Source organism: Colossoma macropomum, unplaced genomic scaffold (genome assembly GCF_904425465.1).
Source record: "Colossoma macropomum unplaced genomic scaffold, Colossoma_macropomum, whole genome shotgun sequence".
Classification (NCBI taxonomy): domain Eukaryota; kingdom Metazoa; phylum Chordata; class Actinopteri; order Characiformes; family Serrasalmidae; genus Colossoma; species Colossoma macropomum.
Window position 1 is genome coordinate 32,897,744 of NW_023494788.1, and position 21,307 is coordinate 32,919,050.

The following is a 21,307-nucleotide window of genomic DNA, read 5'->3' on the forward strand; positions in this document are numbered from 1 at the left end:
CTTTATAATAGCGCCTCACGTACATTCATGACATCAGTGAGCGTGAACTGCTTGGCTTGAATATATTACACAGTATTCATCAAATTATGGCTGACATTCCAGGCAACAGTACAAGTATTTAGGTAATCTGTTCAGCGATTACAGCTAAACAACATGTAAACAAGTCTACATGTCCCACCAAAACCTATTTCCTTATAGAAACCTGGACATTTTAACTTGATATCAGTATGAATGATGTGTGGCTTCAGGGTTTGCTTAGATGGTACTATTCATTTGTTAAGAATGTAAATCTAGATATAGCCAATTTTCTTTTCAAGCAGTCACAATATTCTTGTTGAATAGTTGTCCAGTTTGAAGTTTACTTTCTTATTCATTTTGGGTTTTATATGCTTAGTTTTTATTTCTTTTCTTGGTTCTACAATTAAACATTTCTTGTTAAATGAAATATTACACTAGACATTGCATAATATAACTAATTTCAATCTAATTGTGTTCTTACTTTTTTACTATACTAAGATTAGTGAGCACATCAGTGCTAGCTGATCATATAACAGTGCTTCTTCAATCTTCATTTCTGTTATTTAAAAAAGAATAATAATAAATAGAAATCATTTTAAGCATTATAGCCACACTTAAATTAAAGATCTGCATAGTTTATATAAAGATATTCATAGATGTTGCCAACAAACCATGCAACTTGGTGCTCAGTGCTATTAATCATTCCTAACTGTTTTATAGCACTTTAACTCAGCTTGTGTTTTTGTAAAAGTGTATGTGAGCATTTATAAAATAATCTTAAAAGAAATGCTAATGGAGACTGTAATGTTTTCATGTCAAGGGGGCTCACGTATCAAGACGCAACACTTGGAATCTCAGTACTGCTGTTCAAAACTCTGCCCATTTTATAGCATGCTAGGAGCGATCAAGATGTACTGATCTGAACTGCATCAGTTTTGGGCTGTTATAGTACACAATCAAGCATGCACTCTTTTTTTTGGCCAATAAATGTAAACCCCTAAAAAGCTTAGTGTACTGTTTTTGTAGTTCCTTTTCCAGCACCGTATAAATAGATCCTCCGTCAAGTTTGTGTATTCATTGTATTTTTAAAATTAATCTAATCATAATTTGAAATTTGCAATCGATGCATTGAATTATTTCCTAATACATTTTAATCACACTGAAACATTATGAGACGCAGTTTTTTTGCATGCATATTGTTTTGATCAGCGTTCATCCCAGCTGTGCACACTGTCAGTTCTCCACGCAGCCTCTCTTTGCCACTCTGCTGTCTTACGTGTGTTTCTGAAGGTGCTTCCCTATGCAAAAGAAAAGAAGGCCAGAGAGGAGGACCAGGGGGATACCAGCCACCGCCACCATGAAGGACCAGCCATAGTGTGCCTCCAGATGGGCATCAGGGCAGCCCTCGCCTCGCTCCTGTAGGATGTATCGCCTCACGTCCACTAGCTCCTTCCACAGTACGAACAGGCCCACCAGCACCAGGAAAAGACCTGCTTGACTCAGCCAATGAGCTGGTGAGCTTGTCAACCAATCAGTACTCAGTAGCAGTAATGCTAGCATCCTACTGCCCAAAACCTGTTTGTTGTAGAAAAATGGAAAGATACAGGCAGGTTTTGTTCGATTTTTTTTGCTGAAATACATCTTTCTACCTTCCAAAATGAAAGTTGGGTCCCACACAAATTATTAAAAATAAGTTCAATTTTTAGCCGTTTAACTCATTTACCCCCATTCACTGAGGACTCGCTTGTGCCCTTTAGTGTTTTGAAGTCATGTTTTTTTGATATAACTGGAGAAATAGGAAGTGACCGGGCACCCCTTAAACCAGCTCTGGTAATATGATAAGCAAGAGATTTTAACTGCTTAGATCATTTTCTAATTTATTTCACGGCGGACCTCATGCCGTCCTGAACAGCTTTCAAAATTAGTGCATACAGGTGTGAAATACTCAGGGTTACATGACTCTCATGACCATCAAAATTACCATCGACATAGACCAAAGTAAACAGTTCAGTACAACAAATACAGTCTACAAACATATATGCAAGTTCTTCGGAAAAGAATATCAAAGAACAGGAGAGAATAGTTCCTAATTATCTAATTCAAAAAACATGTAGAATTGAACTCATCATTCTTCCCTGCTGGTGCTGTGGTGTCTATAGTATGAATCCAGAATGCTTGCAGGTTTGGTTGTTGATGTCCCCACCTCTCCTTCCAAGTGTGACTGTTCCTATACCAGTACAAGGGCTTTAACATTATGATTTGACCCTATAAAATGTCTAGCCACTGACAGATTAAGGTCCTTTCTCCTAATAGAGCACTTACGCTCTGATAATCAAGTTTTAGTGGTCTTGATGTCTGTCCAATGAATCCCAATGAGTGTGGACAAAAATAAACAACATTCTCAGAATTACCTGTAACGCGAGTTTTCACTGAATATCTTTTATTAGTTCTTGGATGTGGTTACAAGCAAAAGAATGCCTTTGATATTTTTACGTTGAAGCAGCAGTTTGAATTCGGTGGCACTATAGCACCGGTTGGAAGATGTAGAAAGAAGAAAACTCAGTGGTTACTGGCTAACCATTTTCTGTTATGAGAAGTTTGAGAGCCCAAATTTAGACAAATGGGAGGATCACACTTCTTAGTTAGCACAAGAAAAAGCAGGAAAGGCTAAGAAAGCAATCGAACTGTTGACACTGAATACTTTAAGTTACACCAGTATGCACTTTTTCAGTGGCATTGAGAACGGCATGAGGTAAAACATGTCCACCTCATGCTGTTGTCCGAAAGAAAATTATTTAAGCAGCTACAGTCACTTGCTTATTCAATTGTTGAGTGTAGGCTTCGGTGCTGTTTTTGAATGTAATGTTTTGCTGAACTGGTTGTCTGAATATTTTCTACGTCATTCTGTGGTAAAACGAAATAAATACTCGAATGGTGATTTAAGTGTCTGAAAGCTGGCACCTCAAGCAGTTAACCTGAGTACATCCCTACTAGTTACGTGTTTATCATGATAACGGTAACATCATATTACCCACCTCTGATCAGACCATGGCAAGATGAAATATCATGACTCATATTCATACTGTTTTCAAGAACCCAATTTTATTTTTGTGCTTGTGCTTTCATGCTAGCTTGCCATGTTAAGGGGATTCACTGGTGTGTGCAGTGTTAAGGGTCCAGGGCTGACTCTGATATGCAAATTATTTAGATGACTGTCATGAGCGCTCTCAGCCTTCAACCCTCAAGCCTGGCTTGGGTCAGGTGACCAGCACTCCCCGGGGGGAGGGCAGAGGCAGGTGGCCCCTCTACTGTACACAAGCAGTGCCATGGAGCAGACAGCTGTGCATTTATCAAAGTGCTGCCCGCTTTTGATCTCATTTCAATCAGCCATGAATGGGGAACAGCCTGCTCGCCTGTCTTGCGCTCTCTCTCTCTCTCTCTCCTTCTTTCTCCCTCCTTCCCCACACCCAGACCCTTAGCCATTGTAGACCTCTGTTTGTGGGCAGCATGTGTTGCATAATGAATGTATAACACACCACAAGAATATATACACTGACTGTAGTGGGCTGCAGTGGAAATGGTGCCCCACGGGCTAGTGCTATACATATGGTCTGTCGAGAAAGCAGTAGATAATCGTACACTATCTTTACCACTGAATCGCAGAGTTTCTTTATAACTAAGCAGTGCTGCCAAAAAGATAAATAGACACCGTTTATATTTTGGAAATGGAAGAAACAAACAAAAAAAAAAACATGCAAATTGTTTAGTGTCAGACAAATATATTACACAGTATTCATCAAATTATGGCTGACATTCCAGGCAACAGTACAAGTATTTAGGTAATCTGTTCAGCGATTACAGCTAAACAACATGTAAACAAGTCTACATGTCCCACCAAAACCTATTTCCTTATAGAAACCTAGACATTTTAACTTGATATCAGTATGAATGATGTGTGGCTTCAGGGTTTGCTTAGATGGTACTATTCATTTGTTAAGAATGTAAATCTAGATATAGCCAATTTTCTTTTCAAGCAGTCACAATATTCTTATTGAATAGTTGTCCAGTTTGAAGTTTACTTTCTTATTCATTTTGGGTTTTATATGCTTAGTTTTTATTTCTTTTCTTGGTTCTACAATTAAACATTTCTTGTTAAATGAAATATTACACTAGACATTGCATAATATAACTAATTTCAATCTAATTGTGTTCTTACTTTTTTACTATACTAAGATTAGTGAGCACATCAGTGCTAGCTGATCATATAACAGTGCTTCTTCAATCTTCATTTCTGTTATTTAAAAAAGAATAATAATAAATAGAAATCATTTTAAGCATTATAGCCACACTTAAATTAAAGATCTGCATAGTTTATATAAAGATATTCATAGATGTTGCCAACAAACCATGCAACTTGGTGCTCAGTGCTATTAATCATTCCTAACTGTTTTATAGCACTTTAACTCAGCTTGTGTTTTTGTAAAAGTGTATGTGAGCATTTATAAAATAATCTTAAAAGAAATGCTAATGGAGACTGTAATGTTTTCATGTCAAGGGGGCTCACGTATCAAGACGCAACACTTGGAATCTCAGTACTGCTGTTCAAAACTCTGCCCATTTTATAGCATGCTAGGAGCGATCAAGATGTACTGATCTGAACTGCATCAGTTTTGGGCTGTTATAGTACACAATCAAGCATGCACTCTTTTTTTTGGCCAATAAATGTAAACCCCTAAAAAGCTTAGTGTATTGTTTTTGTAGTTCCTTTTCCAGCACCGTATAAATAGATCCTCCGTCAAGTTTGTGTATTCACTGTATTTTTAAAATTAATCTAATCATAATTTGAAATTTGCGATCGATGCATTGAATTATTTCCTAATACATTTTAATCACACTGAAACATTATGAGACGCAGTTCTTTTGCATGCATATTGTTTTGATCAGCGTTCATCCCAGCTGTGCACACTGTCAGTTCTCCACGCAGCCTCTCTTTGCCACTCTGCTGTCTTACGTGTGTTTCTGAAGGTGCTTCCCTATGCAAAAGAAAAGAAGGCCAGAGAGGAGGACCAGGGGGATACCAGCCACCGCCACCATGAAGGACCAGCCATAGTGTGCCTCCAGATAGGCATCAGGGCAGCCCTCCCCTCGCTCCTGTAGGATGTATCGCCTCACGTCCACTAGCTCCTTCCACAGTACGAACAGGCCCACCAGCACCAGGAAAAGACATGCTAGGAGACAAACACATGCAGAGTGTCAGGAATAGCCAGGGGCAAAGGGCAGAAATGCCTCATATTCTACATTTTTGCCCTTTAAACTACATGTACTAGGGCAAAAATGCCCTAAAAATAACTACTTATGAATGTAATGAAGTAATAAATCAGTGTGGATGAATGTCACTATTACAGTCTCTAATAAAATAGCCAACACTTCGCACCTTGCTTCGCATGCTGATCTTGAAAGAACTCATCTGTAGATAAAATTGGCTGCTATGCTATACATGAAGCTGCTGCCAACAACATCTTAATGGAAGAGCATCCACCCCCACTAGTTTTTGTCTTTTAGTTTTTTGAATAAAATAGAAAGCCATGAATCTATGAACTGCTTAATTTTAGAGACATTAAATTCCTAATTAGTTTTCTGATTAAGTTAAAAAGTGTCCTCATTTGTGTATAGTTTGTCACTGAATCTCAATTAAAAAGGTCAAAAGAAAAATCATAAAACGTTATTTCCCACCTCCTGATCAGCAGGCGGGCAGGCATACTCCCAACTCACTTAGGGCAATTAGCTAGACATGCAGCTCGCTCACTGACTTATATTTCTTGAGATTACCACAACTGCAGGCTACTTTTTTTTATTTACAAAATAACCAAAATAACCAAATTAAAATAACTAACCTTTTCTACTGGCTAAAGTGTTGAAAAATAATTCCTGTTTGTAAATCATACTTACAATAGCCAGAAACTTGTTGCTCGGAGCATTGAACAAAATCCCTTGACTAAGTGCCTGTTGCTAGTCAAAATTAGCATGTTGCAATTAAACATTTTTTCCTTGTGAACAGCATTAGGCGGCAGTGTTAGTAAACATGGCTGATATAACAGCCTGCTAGTACAGATAAGGCACCAATTTTAAATCCATTTCAGAGAACTCGTGTTTAAAAATTAAATGCTATGTGAACATAATTCATGTTTAAATAGGACAAAGGCTATATTCACATTACCAGGCTGAAATGACACAAATACACTTTTTTTATCTAATGTGACAGATCTGATGTTTTCAAATCTGATCGGAGGCACTTTCATAAGTGGCTGTATATCAAAAACAATGAAAATGGTCAGATCAGAAATTCATGTTTTTTTTTTCACTGCACATGCGGCATCATTCAGTGTTAACAAGGCAGCAGCACTGAACCTGAAGTTAGTGCCAGTAAATGGTGCAAAAGCATTTGACCCTTTTTTGCCTTCGTTTTACTCTAATAATAAACAGCTGAGAGTTGTTCAGAGCTATTTATTTCCTGGTGAAGGCCTGTTCTGTGGCTTAGCATGTTGTTCATGATGTGTGGATCCTTCGTATGATGTTATTGATGATGTGCGCATGCAGGTCGTTTCAGTTTGTTCACATTAATGACAAATTTGAGTCACGTACAGTGCACAACCTGATGTAGTTCTGTACAATATAGACATAAAATGGAATGCAGTGAAGCCGGATATCACAATAACAATATGAGAAGCAATAATTATTAAAATAGTGTGCCTGACTGGATGTGACACAAGTAGACTTTTTATTGATGTGTAAATAATCTAACTAATCTCTCCTGTAAGCAAACAGCAAAATATAAAAAAACAAAAGCACAATACAAATTGTGCAATATAAAAAGAAATTAAATACTAACAGCTATTAACATCAGAACTGCGAGCACATTTTAGTGCACTGTAACGCTGAGAAACAGTCTCAACAGCTTCTATAAATATATATTTATTTTTCTTTACAGGCACACAAGAACAAATACTTTTGTTTCATTTTATTTTGTTTAGTTATTAAATATGTTTGTTGTAACAGTAGCCATTACTGCCTCACAAACTTGCAAAACAATACTGGTTGCAAAAACAATCCTAATGTTAGATGTATTTATACAGGCTTGTAGATCAGGATGGAGTAGTTTTTGAGCTGTGCATGCATGTTTCCAAATTGGCTGTTGAGCCTAATGGTTAAGTTACTTATCTGCCAATTAGGCAGATAAGTGAAAAGGGTTCAATCCCAGTGCAAAGAAGCAATTATTAGTTTAATGTTTATTCTGGCAGTGATTTGATGTCTTATTGGAACATGTATGAGGTAATTCAGTATGTTCTGTTATTGAGGCTCTAATGATGTGTTTATTGTGAAAATGCAATAATGATAAAAATATGATTTATCATACAGACTTAATCAGAAGTTAATGCCAGTAAAGCGAAAGCAAATTACCTGACCCTTTTTCAGATTCATCTCATTCTAATAATGAGAGATTGAGAGCTGTTCAGAGCAACTTTGCAACAAAGTTTTGCTGTGCTGGTTAGTTAGTTTGTTGTTTATGATGCATATGGTGAGCATGCGTATCGTTTCAAGACACAGGTTCGTTTACATTAATGTATACAAATGTTTACACCTTGCAATAACATGCGTTTCTAGTGATTGGATCATATTCAGATGTTGCTTGACCACATGAAAAGCCATGTGTAAACACCACCAGGGCTCTTTGTGAGCAGATTATTATCAGATAACTAACCACATTCGGAGGTGGTTATGCAAGTGTAAATGGAATGTGTTTTCGTTGTATGTATACAGTTACATGAGTGGAAATGCGTCTGCTGAGCGCTGACTGGCAGATGAGAGAATAAAACATTAAACAAAAATGGAGGATATGCAAGACCAAACCAACAACCTTCTCTCACTCCGGGCCAATGAATGCATCCAGGCCAAGTGTGTCAACTCATATCATAACAAGGAAAAGAGTAAACAAAAGTAAAATGGATAACGACAATGTTTTAAAGTGCTTTTTACACCAGATAAATACAGAAAAATACATTCAAATCTCATTTGGTGACACTGGGGACGCATTTGAAAAGTGTAAATGCAGTCCGGGAAGTGTTTGTTTATCCAGATATGACACAAAACATATGTTAATGCAAGGTGTAAACAGGCTTTTCGAGTCAGTTACCCACACAAATGTGAACCATCTAGTTAGAAATATCAGATCTAAGCAAAAAATCAATTGAGGAACGAGGCTTGTTATGCGAAAGTAGCCAAGAAACGGATTCGGTGAGCATCCCCAAATGGGTTGTAATTATAATTTTTAACATAATTATATATACAATTATATAATAAGAATTGTATGCTATAGTATTTTCATGTTCGTGGCTTTATAAGGTTATTATTGCTTAATGTATTTTGTTTAATCTGGGTATGATCTTTCAGCTCTTTGCCTAAAGGTGTAGTGTAGTGTATTGTTGAATACTGTGCTGATTGTGGTTTTGACCAGGCTGGTTGTGATGAGGTTCAGATGGTTTTATGCTGTTTATCTCTAGGTTGGTGTGCTTGATGTCAGTAATATACAGTGTCCAGTTGTTTTGTTGCATACACCTCATAGACCTGGTTTGTAACTCACACTCACACAAGTTTGGCAGATTGAAGGCTCTCAACAAGAACTAGTAATGCTCAAGTGACTTTTGTGTGCATCATTACAGAGGAGGAACTTGTAGGAATAAGGGTTATGGAAACAACTACAGTTATGATATGAATAGCATTCGTTTCATTAGCTGGATTGTGGATGACTGCAAGCATAAAATCTGTGGAACTTTAGCATCAGTGACACAGTATGAACAGGCCAAGGCAGCAGTGTCCGATATGAGACTGGGCCACTGTGTTAGGGTGATGAACAATGTGCCTCACCCCTCCACCTGGCAAAACCATGCCACCTTACTAGATTTGATAACCAGTAAAGCATTGGTGGGAATAGCTTTGCATCCTACTTCAGGAAAAGTTGTAGTAAAAAGTTGTAGTAGTAAAAAGAGAGACCAATGTCAAGTGTCCTACTTCTCTTTTGTACAACAATTACAAGCACTTATCTTTATAAGAAGAGCATGCTAATGAATAGGCTGGCTGACCAGACTGATGAGTTTGTGCTAATGTTGAGAGTGAAAACTTAAATGTGGGTGAAAAACTGCAATCAGCAGCCTCTGCTGTATGGCCAAGGTATATGACGTATCACTTACAATGACTACCATTATTACATTTTTTTCATTTGACCCCTTGCTGCCTGATGCTCTATGCTACCAGCCACAAAAGTATACAAAGAAACATCTGTCTGTGATGTTGGTGTTTTGTGTAACCTTGGCAATAATGTGTCATTTATTCATTTATATTTAAATACACATAACCTTGTTTTGCAGAAGAATGTACTTCCTCCTCGCTTCACCCCTGATTTGAGACATTTAATCTATATATCTACTTGGTTAACTAAAATAATAAAAAAATGACTGGCAACACTTTCTGTCGCAGTCCCTTAATTTCTGTGTATTAACCAGGTAGGTGTGGGGTGTAAAGTACTAGGTAGTTGTTTTGGGTATCATGATGGAAAGTTTCAAGACTGACTTAACTGTTAATTAACTGGGTAAATGTATGGCAAACTTTAAAGTACTGTTTAATTATGTTGACAGTGTAACTAAATTACACTGAAATACCCAACAAGTTCTAGGTATGCCAGGGTATTAAGCAGGTAAAGGACACAGTAAAATATTTTTGTATAATTTTTATAAAGTTTGTATATAACTTTATAATTAGATAATTATTTGGAGTAACTAGGTGGTAAGTACAAACATGCATTATATTTTTGTTGTGTCATATATTTTAGCTGGAAATAAATCAGAAAATCTCTAAATAAATGTTGTACCAGTAAAGCTATAGTAAAAATCATTGCCTTCTTTTATAGCTCAGATTCAGTTTCGGTTCTAGGTAAAACACTAGGTATATGCAATATATGACTTGTGTCTCCCAGTATCTTTGTTCTGTCTTTATACACCAAATGACTACTTGGAGATTCTTATGATTTACTTTTCTGCTATTTGACATTGCAGTAAAATGTAGTGTATGTTTGTACTTCTACACAGCACCTCAGACTTACCCAGTTATTAGCTACAACCTGTTATTCATTTCAGTGTAATTTAGTTAGACTTTCTTGGAGCTTACTATCATGATAGCCAAAATAATTACCTAGTACTAGAACTAGAAGTTTGTACCTATTACTTCCTCTGTTAATACTTAGAACATAAAAAAAAAGAAAAAGGTTATGAAATTACCTTCTAATGAATTGGTAATGATTAGTTTGAAGAAGAAACCTAATGAACATATCCTGTTTGGGCATCCCAGTCAAATTACATGTTTTGTTGACTTTCTAAGTAAAAATAAGTTAAGGCATTCTCTAGAGTAGTGTTTTTCAACCCTGGTCCTGGAGGCCCACTGTCCTGCACATTTTAGTGCTTTCTCTGCCTCAACAGATTCACTTTAACTCAAGAACGGGCTGCTAATAAGCTGATTAGTTGGATCAGGTGTTTTAGGAGCAGGGAAAACATTAAAAAGTTCAGGGTAGAAGGCCTCCAGAACAGTGCTCTAGAAAGAACACACTTCTGCCCATTTTAATGCACAATTACTGTTTATTTGCTTAATTTAACATATTGGAAGAAAACATAACACAATAAAAACATAAAATGCAGCCTATGTGAAAGTTATTGAATGTTTTATATTTGATTTTTATTTATTTAGATTTTTTTTATTGTTTTTTTCAGTATGTTGCAGTTGTTCCCTGTAGAGGATGTGTTCATAAGCAAAATGTGTAATTTGACCTGAGTAGTTAAACTGTTGCATATGACTCTATGCATTTTGTGCCACATTGTATCTTTTCTATTTTTTTAGTTAATCTAGTTAATCTTTACCTTGCAATATGTTTGGAATATTTGAAAGGCTATGCATGGTTAATTATACGAATTATACGAATTATACGAATCCTCAAAATAACATTGTAGATTCCTTAACTAATCCTTAGTCAGTGGTTTTCTTTGAATCGAAGAATCATATTTAACTGAGTAATTGTGACAGACCTAGAATGATCAATATGGTCAATCTTCTAAAAGTCACATATTCTGTGAACTGCCTGACCACCTGCATTCTATGGTCAGGTCCTGCTCTGCTTGTGTCTGAGCTTCTTAGACATCATGCTGCAGGCAGTTGGCAGAGTCCAGTTTTAGCAGTCTGTGTGCAATAGCATTCCAAGCACACTGGTGATGGGCAGGGCTATTTCTGTTGGCTGTGGGACACTCACTCACGCAAATGCACGAAGAGAATAAATGTCTAGTGACGGTGTTGCTACACAAACAAATACAAACACAAACTAGTATGCTGAGACAGGCAAGGCATGGGCTTTTCCATATTCATACCCAGTTCTTACCTGCTGTGATGAAAAAGGCACCACCCGCCTTGTAGAGTTTGTGGCTGACAAAAGGCACTGCACACACCAGCAGGAATCCACCGGTCACACTAGCAGCAATGGCCAGGATTATAAGCATGGTCCAGAAGCCACGGAACACTAAAGACACACACATACACAGTTTTAGTTTTGGTGAAAGCTGTAGTTGTAGACATTATATGCTGATAATAAATGTTATTTTGTGTTGCAGTGCTGAAGTGCCGTAAGTTGTGGATAACAAGGATGCAGGGATCGGCCCTTCAAGGTAGTGTCTTTAATTTGTCTTATATGCGATTAATTCTGATCAGTTACTTTAATGGTTTGACAGCACTAATTGTGTTTTTTTTAACAGTGTTCACGTGAACCTGAACATTAAAATTATGTGATTTTGATAAAGTGAACTCCAATTTTCCAATTTTCATCACTGACATCCAGTGAGTGCAACAATGGCTGCATGTTCTTCTGTAATTGTAGCCCTCTCACTCTCATACTGTAACATTACATACATTACATGTTGGTTTATCTATAATTAATAATTATAATAATATTTTCACCAAATTTAGAAATGCTATATAAAATCCATGAACAAAACAAAACAGCCAAAATACAATGAAAGTAAGCAATTATTATTATTATTATTATTATTATTATTATTATTGTTGTTGATCCACTAAGTGGCTTGACCACATACACAATACATTTGAAATCATCACATCCACAGGAGAACATGTTGTACTTCCCAAGTAACTCCAACCCCTATTAAATTGCTTTTAAATACACAAGTTAGAGTGCAGAACTCCAGAGACTCCAACGTAAGACGTTTTCCAACATCCTAAACTCTAACAGTTAAAATGTCGCTCCAGCTTCTCATCATCTTGCAAATGAAATAAACTTTTTTCAGAATTTGACATGTTACATATGGCCCTGGACCTAGAGCTCCTAAAACATTATGTTAAGCTCACCTTCGCTATTACAGAGACTGATCAAGGTGAGTTTGCTCTGATCTTGTTGCAATAGTCTTTGCGCTGCAATGCCATCACAAAACCTTTTCTAAATTACTTCAATTTACCTGTACATTAATATTCCGCTTGCTGCTGAAAATGGCAGTGCAGTGGATTCATTGTTTTAGTCTGTATTGTAAATTCATAGTGGGAACGTGTTGCAGCCTGAACAGGCAGAGTATTCTATTATTTTGCTTATTTTTAGGCTACTTCACTTGTTCACCATTCATGTCAGATTAAGAAAAATATCGTATATAGATGAAAATAAAATGGGCAAATCTGAATGGTTATATGCTTGAAAATATATTTCATATTACAACTATTGATAGCAAGTTTATTACTATTTTTACATATTTTTATGAACTTCTGTTGAACTTAATATAATAACTTTAAGTAGCCTAAACACAAACTGAAGTAAAAATATTTTTATTTCTGTGAAATAATGGCTTAAGTAAAAGTACCTTTCCAAAACAACAGCCTAAATAGAAGTAAAAAAAAATAACAGGTGAAAGAACTACTTAAGGACTGTGTAATTTACAGAGTTGGCCAGGATATTTAAAAAAAAGGATACTTAGTGATGGCTAAATACTGAAGACACTGTCCTAGTTGTATTCAGTAATGTATTCGGTTACAATACATTAAAAAGTAACATATTCAGAATACATTTAGAATATGTCTGTATAAAGCACATGGGAATATTTCTGCAGTTGTAATTATTTAATTTACAGTGTTCGTCATTGTTACTGTTTGGCAATTCCTTTTATGTGGTTCTTCTGTTAATATGTTTCGTGATAAATTCACTTGTCTTTTAAAGCTGTCTGTCTCATGAACTCAGCAAAAGTGGGACACTTTTAAATGTGCAAGGAGACCCACATATTAGCTGTGTATTCATATCTTTTGTGGTTTGTAAGTTGTCACAAGCCTCCTAAATGTAAAGGATATAAAACTGTATTGAATATACAACCCCATTTCCAAAAAAGTTCTGATGCTGTGCGAAATGTAAATAAAAATAGAATGCAATGATATGCAAATCATGTAAACCATATTTTTAAAGGAAAATACTACAAAGACAACATATCAAATGTTGAAACTGAAATTTTATTGTTTTTTGAAAAATATATGCCCATTTTGAATTTGATGTCAACAACAAATTCCAAAAAAGTTAGGACAGGGGCATGTTTACCACTGTGTTTCATCACCTCTTGTTTTAACAACACTCTGTAGGTGTTTGGGAACTGCTTGATATAGGATTTCATCTGCTCAACAGTTTGGGGTCTCCTTTATCACATTTTTCATTTCCTAATGTGCCAGATGTTTTGAGTGGTAACAGGTCTGGACTGCAAGCAGGCCAGTTTAGCACCCAGACCCCTTTAATACGGAGCAATGCTGTTGTAATACATGCAGAATGTGTTTTTTTTACCTGAAAAAAACGTTGTCTGGATGGCAGCATATGTTGCCAAAATATGTATATATTGTTCAGCATTAATGGTATCTTCACAGATGTGCATGTCACCCATGCCGTGTGTACCCCATACCATCATGAATACTGGCTTTTGAACTGTGCACTGATAACAAGCTGAGTGGTCTTTAGCCCAGAGGACAAAGTGTCCATGATTTCCAAAAAGAAACTCAAATGTTGATTTGTCAGACCACAGGACACTTTTCCACTTCCCCACAGTCCATTTCAAAAGAGGTCGGGCCCAGAGAAGGTGGCGACGTTTCTTGATCCTCTTTATATATGGTTTCTTCTTTGTACTTTAGAGTTTTAACTTGCATTTGTGGATACAGCAACGAACTGTTTTCATAGACAGTGGTTTTCAGAAGTGTTCCTGAGCCCCTGCAGTGATTTCCACTGCAGAATCATATCTGTTTTTAATGCAGTGCCACCTGAGGACCCAAAGATCACAGCCAGCAAATATTGGTTTTTGGCCTTGTCCCTTACATACAGAGATTTCTCCAGATTCTCTGAATCTTTTAATGTTATTATGTACTGTAGATGATGAAAAGCAAAAGTCCTTTGCTATTTTTATATTGTAAAACGTTATTCTTGAATTGTTGCACTATTTGCTCATGCAGTCTTTACAGAGTGATGAACCCCTCCTCATCTTTACTTCAGAAAGACTGTTGCCAATAACCACCGGGTGTTTATTTAGCATTATACAACTTTACCAGCCTTTTGTTCTCCCGTCCCAACTTTTTTGGAACAAATTCAAAATGTGCATATATTTTTTAATAAACAATAGATTTTTTTCAGTTTCAACATTTGATATGTTGTCTTTGTACTATTTTCAATGAAATATAGGGTTTAAATGATCTGCACATCATTGCATTTTGTTTTTATTTACATTTTTATTTACATTATTTACATTATTTCATTACATTTACATTCAGAGTCCCAACTTTTATGCAAATGGGGTTGTAGTTTTTATTTGGTTATACTCATGGTTATACTTAATTTCTCTGTTCTGAATACATATTCTGAACATTTGCTTTTTGATGCTAAAATGATTTTGGTCTAAAATAAATGATAAACCTCAGAAGTCAACAGTGTGACCAATTGATGAGTAGGACAGATGCTATCACTAATATAACAGAATGAAATTAATCAGAAAAAGAGAATTGGTAACTAAATGTTAATGACTAAAATATAACTGAGTAACAAGATCTGTTTACTCATAAACATGCAAAAACAACAGAAAAAGCACAAATTCCACAAAATGTCTTCATGTTCCTGAGTAAATATAAGTTATGAACCACCTCTGGCAACCAATTAGTATTTGCTACAGTTTTATTCAAGTTTACAGGCTTGACCATCATGATGATTGTACTGTGGACAGATCTTTTAGATCTTTTATCTTTTTTTACTCTGACCAAATAGTGTAGGTGGACTGTGTCCATGGGGTCTAAGCATTCAGGGAGAAAAGATGGGCGTGTAATAGGCCTCACCTGCAGTGGCATCGTAAATCGGATGAGGGACCGGTCCGACCGCAACAGGTAGAGGGAAGAGGTATCCATGAACACAGGCTTTAGATCTTGGCTGGTTTGCTGCGATTGGGCCCAGAAACAGTCATGTTTAGAAGGGTCACGTGAAAGCAAAGTGCATTTAATCTGAATTTTGTGCTTAATATCAGTCTCCAACATCCTTCTGAAAAAGCACTCTAAAAGGCCAACGTTCAACCACTTCAGTGTTCAATATCTCAGTGGTGCAGGCTTTGTACTCACTGAACAAAACAGCCCACACTACGTGCAATGAGGGGTCGCTCTGGAACAGACAGCGCCAGAAGAAGCCCTCATGATGGAGAGTGAGCGAGGATAGGCTGGGGTCCGTCACCTCTGCTCCCTGGGGAGAAGTGGAAAGGGAGCAAAAGTTAAAGCAGTTCATCAGAAACAGGCCAGCTTTTTTAAAGTAATGCTTTTAAAAATGTGTTATTTAAGCCAGCTAGATAAAGTGCATGAAAGGGTGGAAAATGTAATGATCTATCTTCCATTCATATTCTCCTCCTCATGTTGACATTGCGTGAACCCAGCGAGGAACCTTTGACTGTTTGGAATAATATGAAACATCACCTACTGTGGCAGCTTTTCTACAGCCATAAAACACTTTGAAGTGAACCAGTGCTTTTGAATAAATGGTTGCCTTTTTTTTTTTTTTGGGATAGGTACTGTGGAGTGCTGCCGAATATGGTCGCTGCCAAATGCAGCCTCTTGAGAACAAAAGTGGAAATAATTTGTGGTCTGTGGCCCTTTAAGCATACATATGAAATGATTCTGCACACTCAATGCTGTCATAAAAATGATTGATGGTGCAGGGAACCATATGTGTGTGCATGTTTTTTGTAGTTTTTTTGTAGCTTGAAAGGAGGAGAGATTTGCAGTGCTGTCATGTCTGGATGATGCTGACAAGTTGAGGTAGGTACTACTGAATAGTGAATGATGTACTTTGTTTTGAAGAATAGCTGGTATCGGGGTAATGTTCGCAAAAAAAAGTGATGTCTCATTTCAGCACGGCCCCAAAAATAAACTCGGTAACCGATGTGACTTCCTACGTGAAAGTGACTCTAAAGCAATAGCGAAATCCCTCCAGTCCTTTGTTTAAATTCTCGCTTTTGACACAATCAGGTCACTAATGCACTTTATGTCTTGAAAGTATGCTTGAAGACGAACCTAAAGAGTAATACTAATGACTCGTCTGTTATATAAAATGAGCTAAAGGACATTGTTTTGCTTGTTGATTTGTTACAAAACAATTCATCAAAAAAAAAGTTCGGGACTATTTGTTTAGAAGTGTTTTAACAAAAATCTGATTCTGTTCACTTTATTTAAAACAATAGATCATTTTCACACTTCTGTTTGTTAATGTAGAATCATCAAAAGTAGTATTAATTGAGGTAACCTGACCAATCAAAAAAGAGGGTAAAAGAGAACACGAAGAACCAACACAGGCTGGGCAGTAGGACAGTTTAGCTCACATTTAAGATCAAAAATGCTCAGCTTTAAGATAAATATTAATTTATTAACATATGTATGTACCATCCTGGAAATTGTTATAACGAAGGTTTGCCTAACAACCTTGAGAAATAGACAAAAATAGCTTGTTGAGTAGATTAACATAGAAATATGATGTGTCTCATTGCTGGCTGTAGTGTTGAAGGCATTTGCAACATTGCTAATGTTCAAAATAGGCTGAAATTAAATGTAGTGGAACAGCACAGCTGCATTGCAGTTTGATTGCAGCAGCTTTCACAGGGAATGCATACAATACACAGATGAGCTTTCAGACATATTTCCAATGGAATGCATGAGACAGATGCAGGTTTTGGTTGCGCAGGGTCATACAAAGTTCAAATGTTTTTAACTTTTAAAGCCAGATTTTTGAGTTTTTGGAGGGAACTACCAGACAGATCAACTGCTCTGTTGTTGGCTGCTCTAACGCCAGAGGAAGATTTTTCAGAGAGGCTGAAAAACAGTGATTCTCCATAGCCACACTGTTAAACAGTACTGGTGGAAGTTCGCCAGCGCTATTATTTACAGCTGGATGTGACGACGCAGTGACTGTAAGAAAGGTCTATAGATATGGATGCAGTATGTAAACACTATTGAAGCTTCTAAACATATCGTTCACTCCCCAGTCTGTTTAGTCCATATATGGAAACTAAGCTGCAAAAACAACCTATATTGAATTCATTGGTTTTGTCATGCATATGTTCGCCTATTTAGCGTCTTGCAGTTTATTTTTGAATGAGGCACAATACAAAACAGCCAATCTAAACAGAGCTCATTTAAATACATATGTCTTAAAGGCACAGTAATAAAAAAAGGGATAAAGAGGGGTGAGAAAATGATCATGTAAGAATGAAAAAAACTGTTTTTGGTACATAAAACCAACACAAAAATGGAGAAAAGTAACATAGATGAAAAATATAGGATATAGGAAACCAGGGCCTTCGTATATCAGCGATGCACAATACAGTCGTTGTCCAGCATAACCAACAGTAATGACACTGAGCAGTTTAAGGCCTTTCTAAGATGTTTAGAAAGAGAATAAAAGCCTGTTTACATCTTGCATTAACATTTGTATCCGGATCGTGTCTGGATAAACTTTGGCTGGATTTGACATGCATCGTTTCTGTATTACTTTTGTTTTCTTTTTTTGTTACAAGACAACAAGCATGGAGTGGAAACGTTTATCAGCCTAGAGCGGAGGAAGGCTCTTGGTTTTTAGGGATAACTCCAGCCTTGTGTACCCTCCATCTTTAATTTTGTTTATTCTCTCACCTGCAAGTCAGCACTCGGCAGACACATTGATATTGAAAACTCAGTCCATTTACACTGATGTTAAATAACTGACTCTGACCACCTCTAAATGTGGTTTAAGTGAAATCTGAATGTGATCCGATCACTGAAAATGCATTTTGATGCAAAGTGTAAACAGGCCCAAAATTTCACCAACATTTAAAAATAAAGTCACACGTGGTAAATGAATAAAGTACGAGTTCACCAGTTAAGTATGTCCTAACCATGAGTTCTCACACAGCTATGCAAAATATCCTGGAAACCATAAATAAACGTACTTACTTTCTCAGCAAAATATAGTGAATGCTTCAAAATATTCCATACGAAATTCTGAATTAGTTTATATCTCAGTACCTAGTGAGCAGTCTGTGTAGGCAACATCTTAACGTTAACATGAATCAAATTCATATTTTCACATACAGGGTGAAACAGGGTATCAGGGAGGGTCTCTGAGCTAGCTGAGCATTTTTAAAAGGTGGGGTTGGTGATCAATAAGATGTGGGGATGGTAGAAGATGGAGGTGAAACATGATATCATTGGTTTATATTATTTTTCCCTGCCCGCTGGTGCAAGGTGATGTAATCAAAACTCATAAGATATTTTAGAGGCAGGGAGAATTTTCATGAAAGATTACAGGAAAACTTTTGTCTTTTAAATTACATGATTAATTGTACTTAAAAGGACAAGAGGCATGAAGTAACCAGGTAAAAAATTCAAATTTGGTTGACTTAAAGTTGACTTTAAGTCATCACATATGCATCCTTGAGAAAGCTGTTTAAGTTCTGACACCAAAAAGGATTCTTCTATTCTGTTCTCCTATTATGTTCTTCTGTTGTAACAAGCTTGACGTTGTAACAATTGAAGAACTCTTGTTGGTCCTATATAAACCATATTCAAAAAGGTTATATTTAGAACCATACGCAACACATTATCTGTCAATCTGAAGAATGATTTCACCCTGCAAAGAACCCTTTAAGCACACAGATAGTTGTTTGAATGTTCATGGTTCTACATAGAATCTTTGTCTTTACTAAAGAACTTTTGAAGAACCATCTTTTTTTTTAAGTGTGAGGTTGTCGTTGAATTATTATCGAATGTTGTGTGCAAAGTGTGGGAATGAAAGGTGATGGAGTTACTTTCAGTAACATCTCAATAAAGTTAAAATGCTGCCTACCCACTTTAAAAACTTAATATGTTGACTTCTTTTTTGGTTAACTGAACAAATACTAGTTACAGATAAAATACTCAAATGTCCTGGTTTTGCCATTTCATTCAAGTTTTGAGTTAATTAAAAATAAAAGTTAACAGACCAGTGATCAGTGTTTTGTTATGTAACTGTATCTGATGTTCAGTGAATTTTAAGTTTGAAATCAACCATATTACCATAATAACTTTTATTTTATTAATTTTTAACACTTTGATCTCTGCATCCATTTATTTAAACACAGATAACTACTTTATATAAGCAAAAAGAACCTTTTCATTCTTACTTGAATGCAAAATTTAAGCAGCTCTGTGGTGCAACTGTTTAACTGCCCCCATCATCAGGAGATTATGAATTCAAATCCCAGAGACACCACAGCCTCCCATAGATAATAGCCCAAGATTGCGGGTGGGAATTAGCAGTGACCAAATTGGTAGCAGCACTAAGTAAAAGTCCATCAAAAATCAACTTTTGAGTAAACAAAGTTTAGATAACTAAAAAAAAAACGTTGCAGCTGGTTCCCTTAAAATATTAAACTGATCTGACTTTTTTCAGAATTTTTATAGTGTAGCTGTAGGCATCTATTTTTCTGTTTAAGATGAAAGCTTGTTTCAACACTCAGCCTCCTGGCTTTAGCTGTGTACAGATTCCAGCATGACAGCTGGTCACACTCTGACACGCCTATGTTAAACAGTTCAGCTGTTTTCATCAAACTCTCTTCACCAAGTTATTCTGCAAATGGAAATTCACCAGTAAATCAATCATCAGTCAGATAGTAAAGTGATTACCAGTTGGATCTCTAAACATGTTTGTACTGGATTTCTATTACTGGTAAATTTTTGATGGATAATTTAAATGTCAGCACATCTCAAAACGTTGGTTCTTGGACATTTGTTATTTTATTGTCATTTACTGAAGCATTCCTTTGTTTTATTTGTTGTATACCTGTTACGTACTGATACTGAAGGGAGAGAGAGAGAAAATAAAGATGGAGAAATGCTTACCGTTGAAGAAGACCAAATTTTTAAATATGCTCAATGCCTGGCAACTAAACAGAGAACAGATTGTACAGTGAGATGTGCATTTTTAACTGCCTTGGGCTACTTTTAGACAGGAGAGTGGAGAGCTTAAATCAAATTTGTTGTTCCTTACTTGATGCCAGAAATAGTAGGGAAGACTGTTGCTGTCATGAACTGCTGAAATTGTGTTGATGTTTAAAAACTGCCAACATTAAATTGAAAATATGTTGTTAATACTTTGAGGCAGTATTCTTCCATATGGGTTCAAATCATTTCAAATTAATATCAAGCAGCATTTTTGTTATGTTGTTTATGTAATTTTGTGCTTTCAGTAGACTTTAACTGTTTGTTTGATTTTTAAAAGCTCCCTGCATGCATGTAGCACAACTATAGCTGTAGCATAACATAAATCTTAATAGAAAACCGATAAAATCCCAAGCTTGCTTTTCTCAGTGTGGTTTCTAAAGCTCCCAGAGATGGACTATGTGTGTGTTACCTCGGTGCTGTTGGGCTGCTCCTTAGCACTGACAGTGTGAAGTGTCGTCTCCAGCTGTCCGAGCCCCCCGCAGTTGTCGCTCGCTAACAGCCAGTAATCCGTGCCGAACGACACCAAGAAGCAGAGTACACCCAAGCCCCCCAGCAAGCCCCCAACCAGGGCGGCTACCCCGGTCTTCATGCTGTAGCCAGCCAAAGCGAGCAGCCTCGAGTGAGGAGGCCAAATACAGTGGCCAAGCCCTGCACTAGGGGGCTGTGGGCATAGAGGGTTGAAGGGGGGGTTCAA

General features: G+C 36.7%; 1 protein-coding gene across 1 annotated transcript; it reads right to left on the reverse strand.

Moving 5' to 3' along the window:
* Positions 1–3,101: 3,101 nt before the first annotated feature.
* Positions 3,102–21,307, reverse strand: LOC118807268 (transmembrane protein 182-like). Its single transcript, XM_036569232.1, has 5 exons — positions 21,023–21,307; positions 15,733–15,850; positions 15,457–15,555; positions 11,492–11,629; positions 3,102–5,246 (listed from the first exon to the last, which is right to left on the reverse strand). The coding sequence occupies exons 1-5, from the start codon at positions 21,200–21,202 to the stop codon at positions 5,026–5,028; spliced, it is 756 nt and encodes a 251-aa protein (XP_036425125.1). The 5' UTR covers positions 21,203–21,307; the 3' UTR covers positions 3,102–5,025.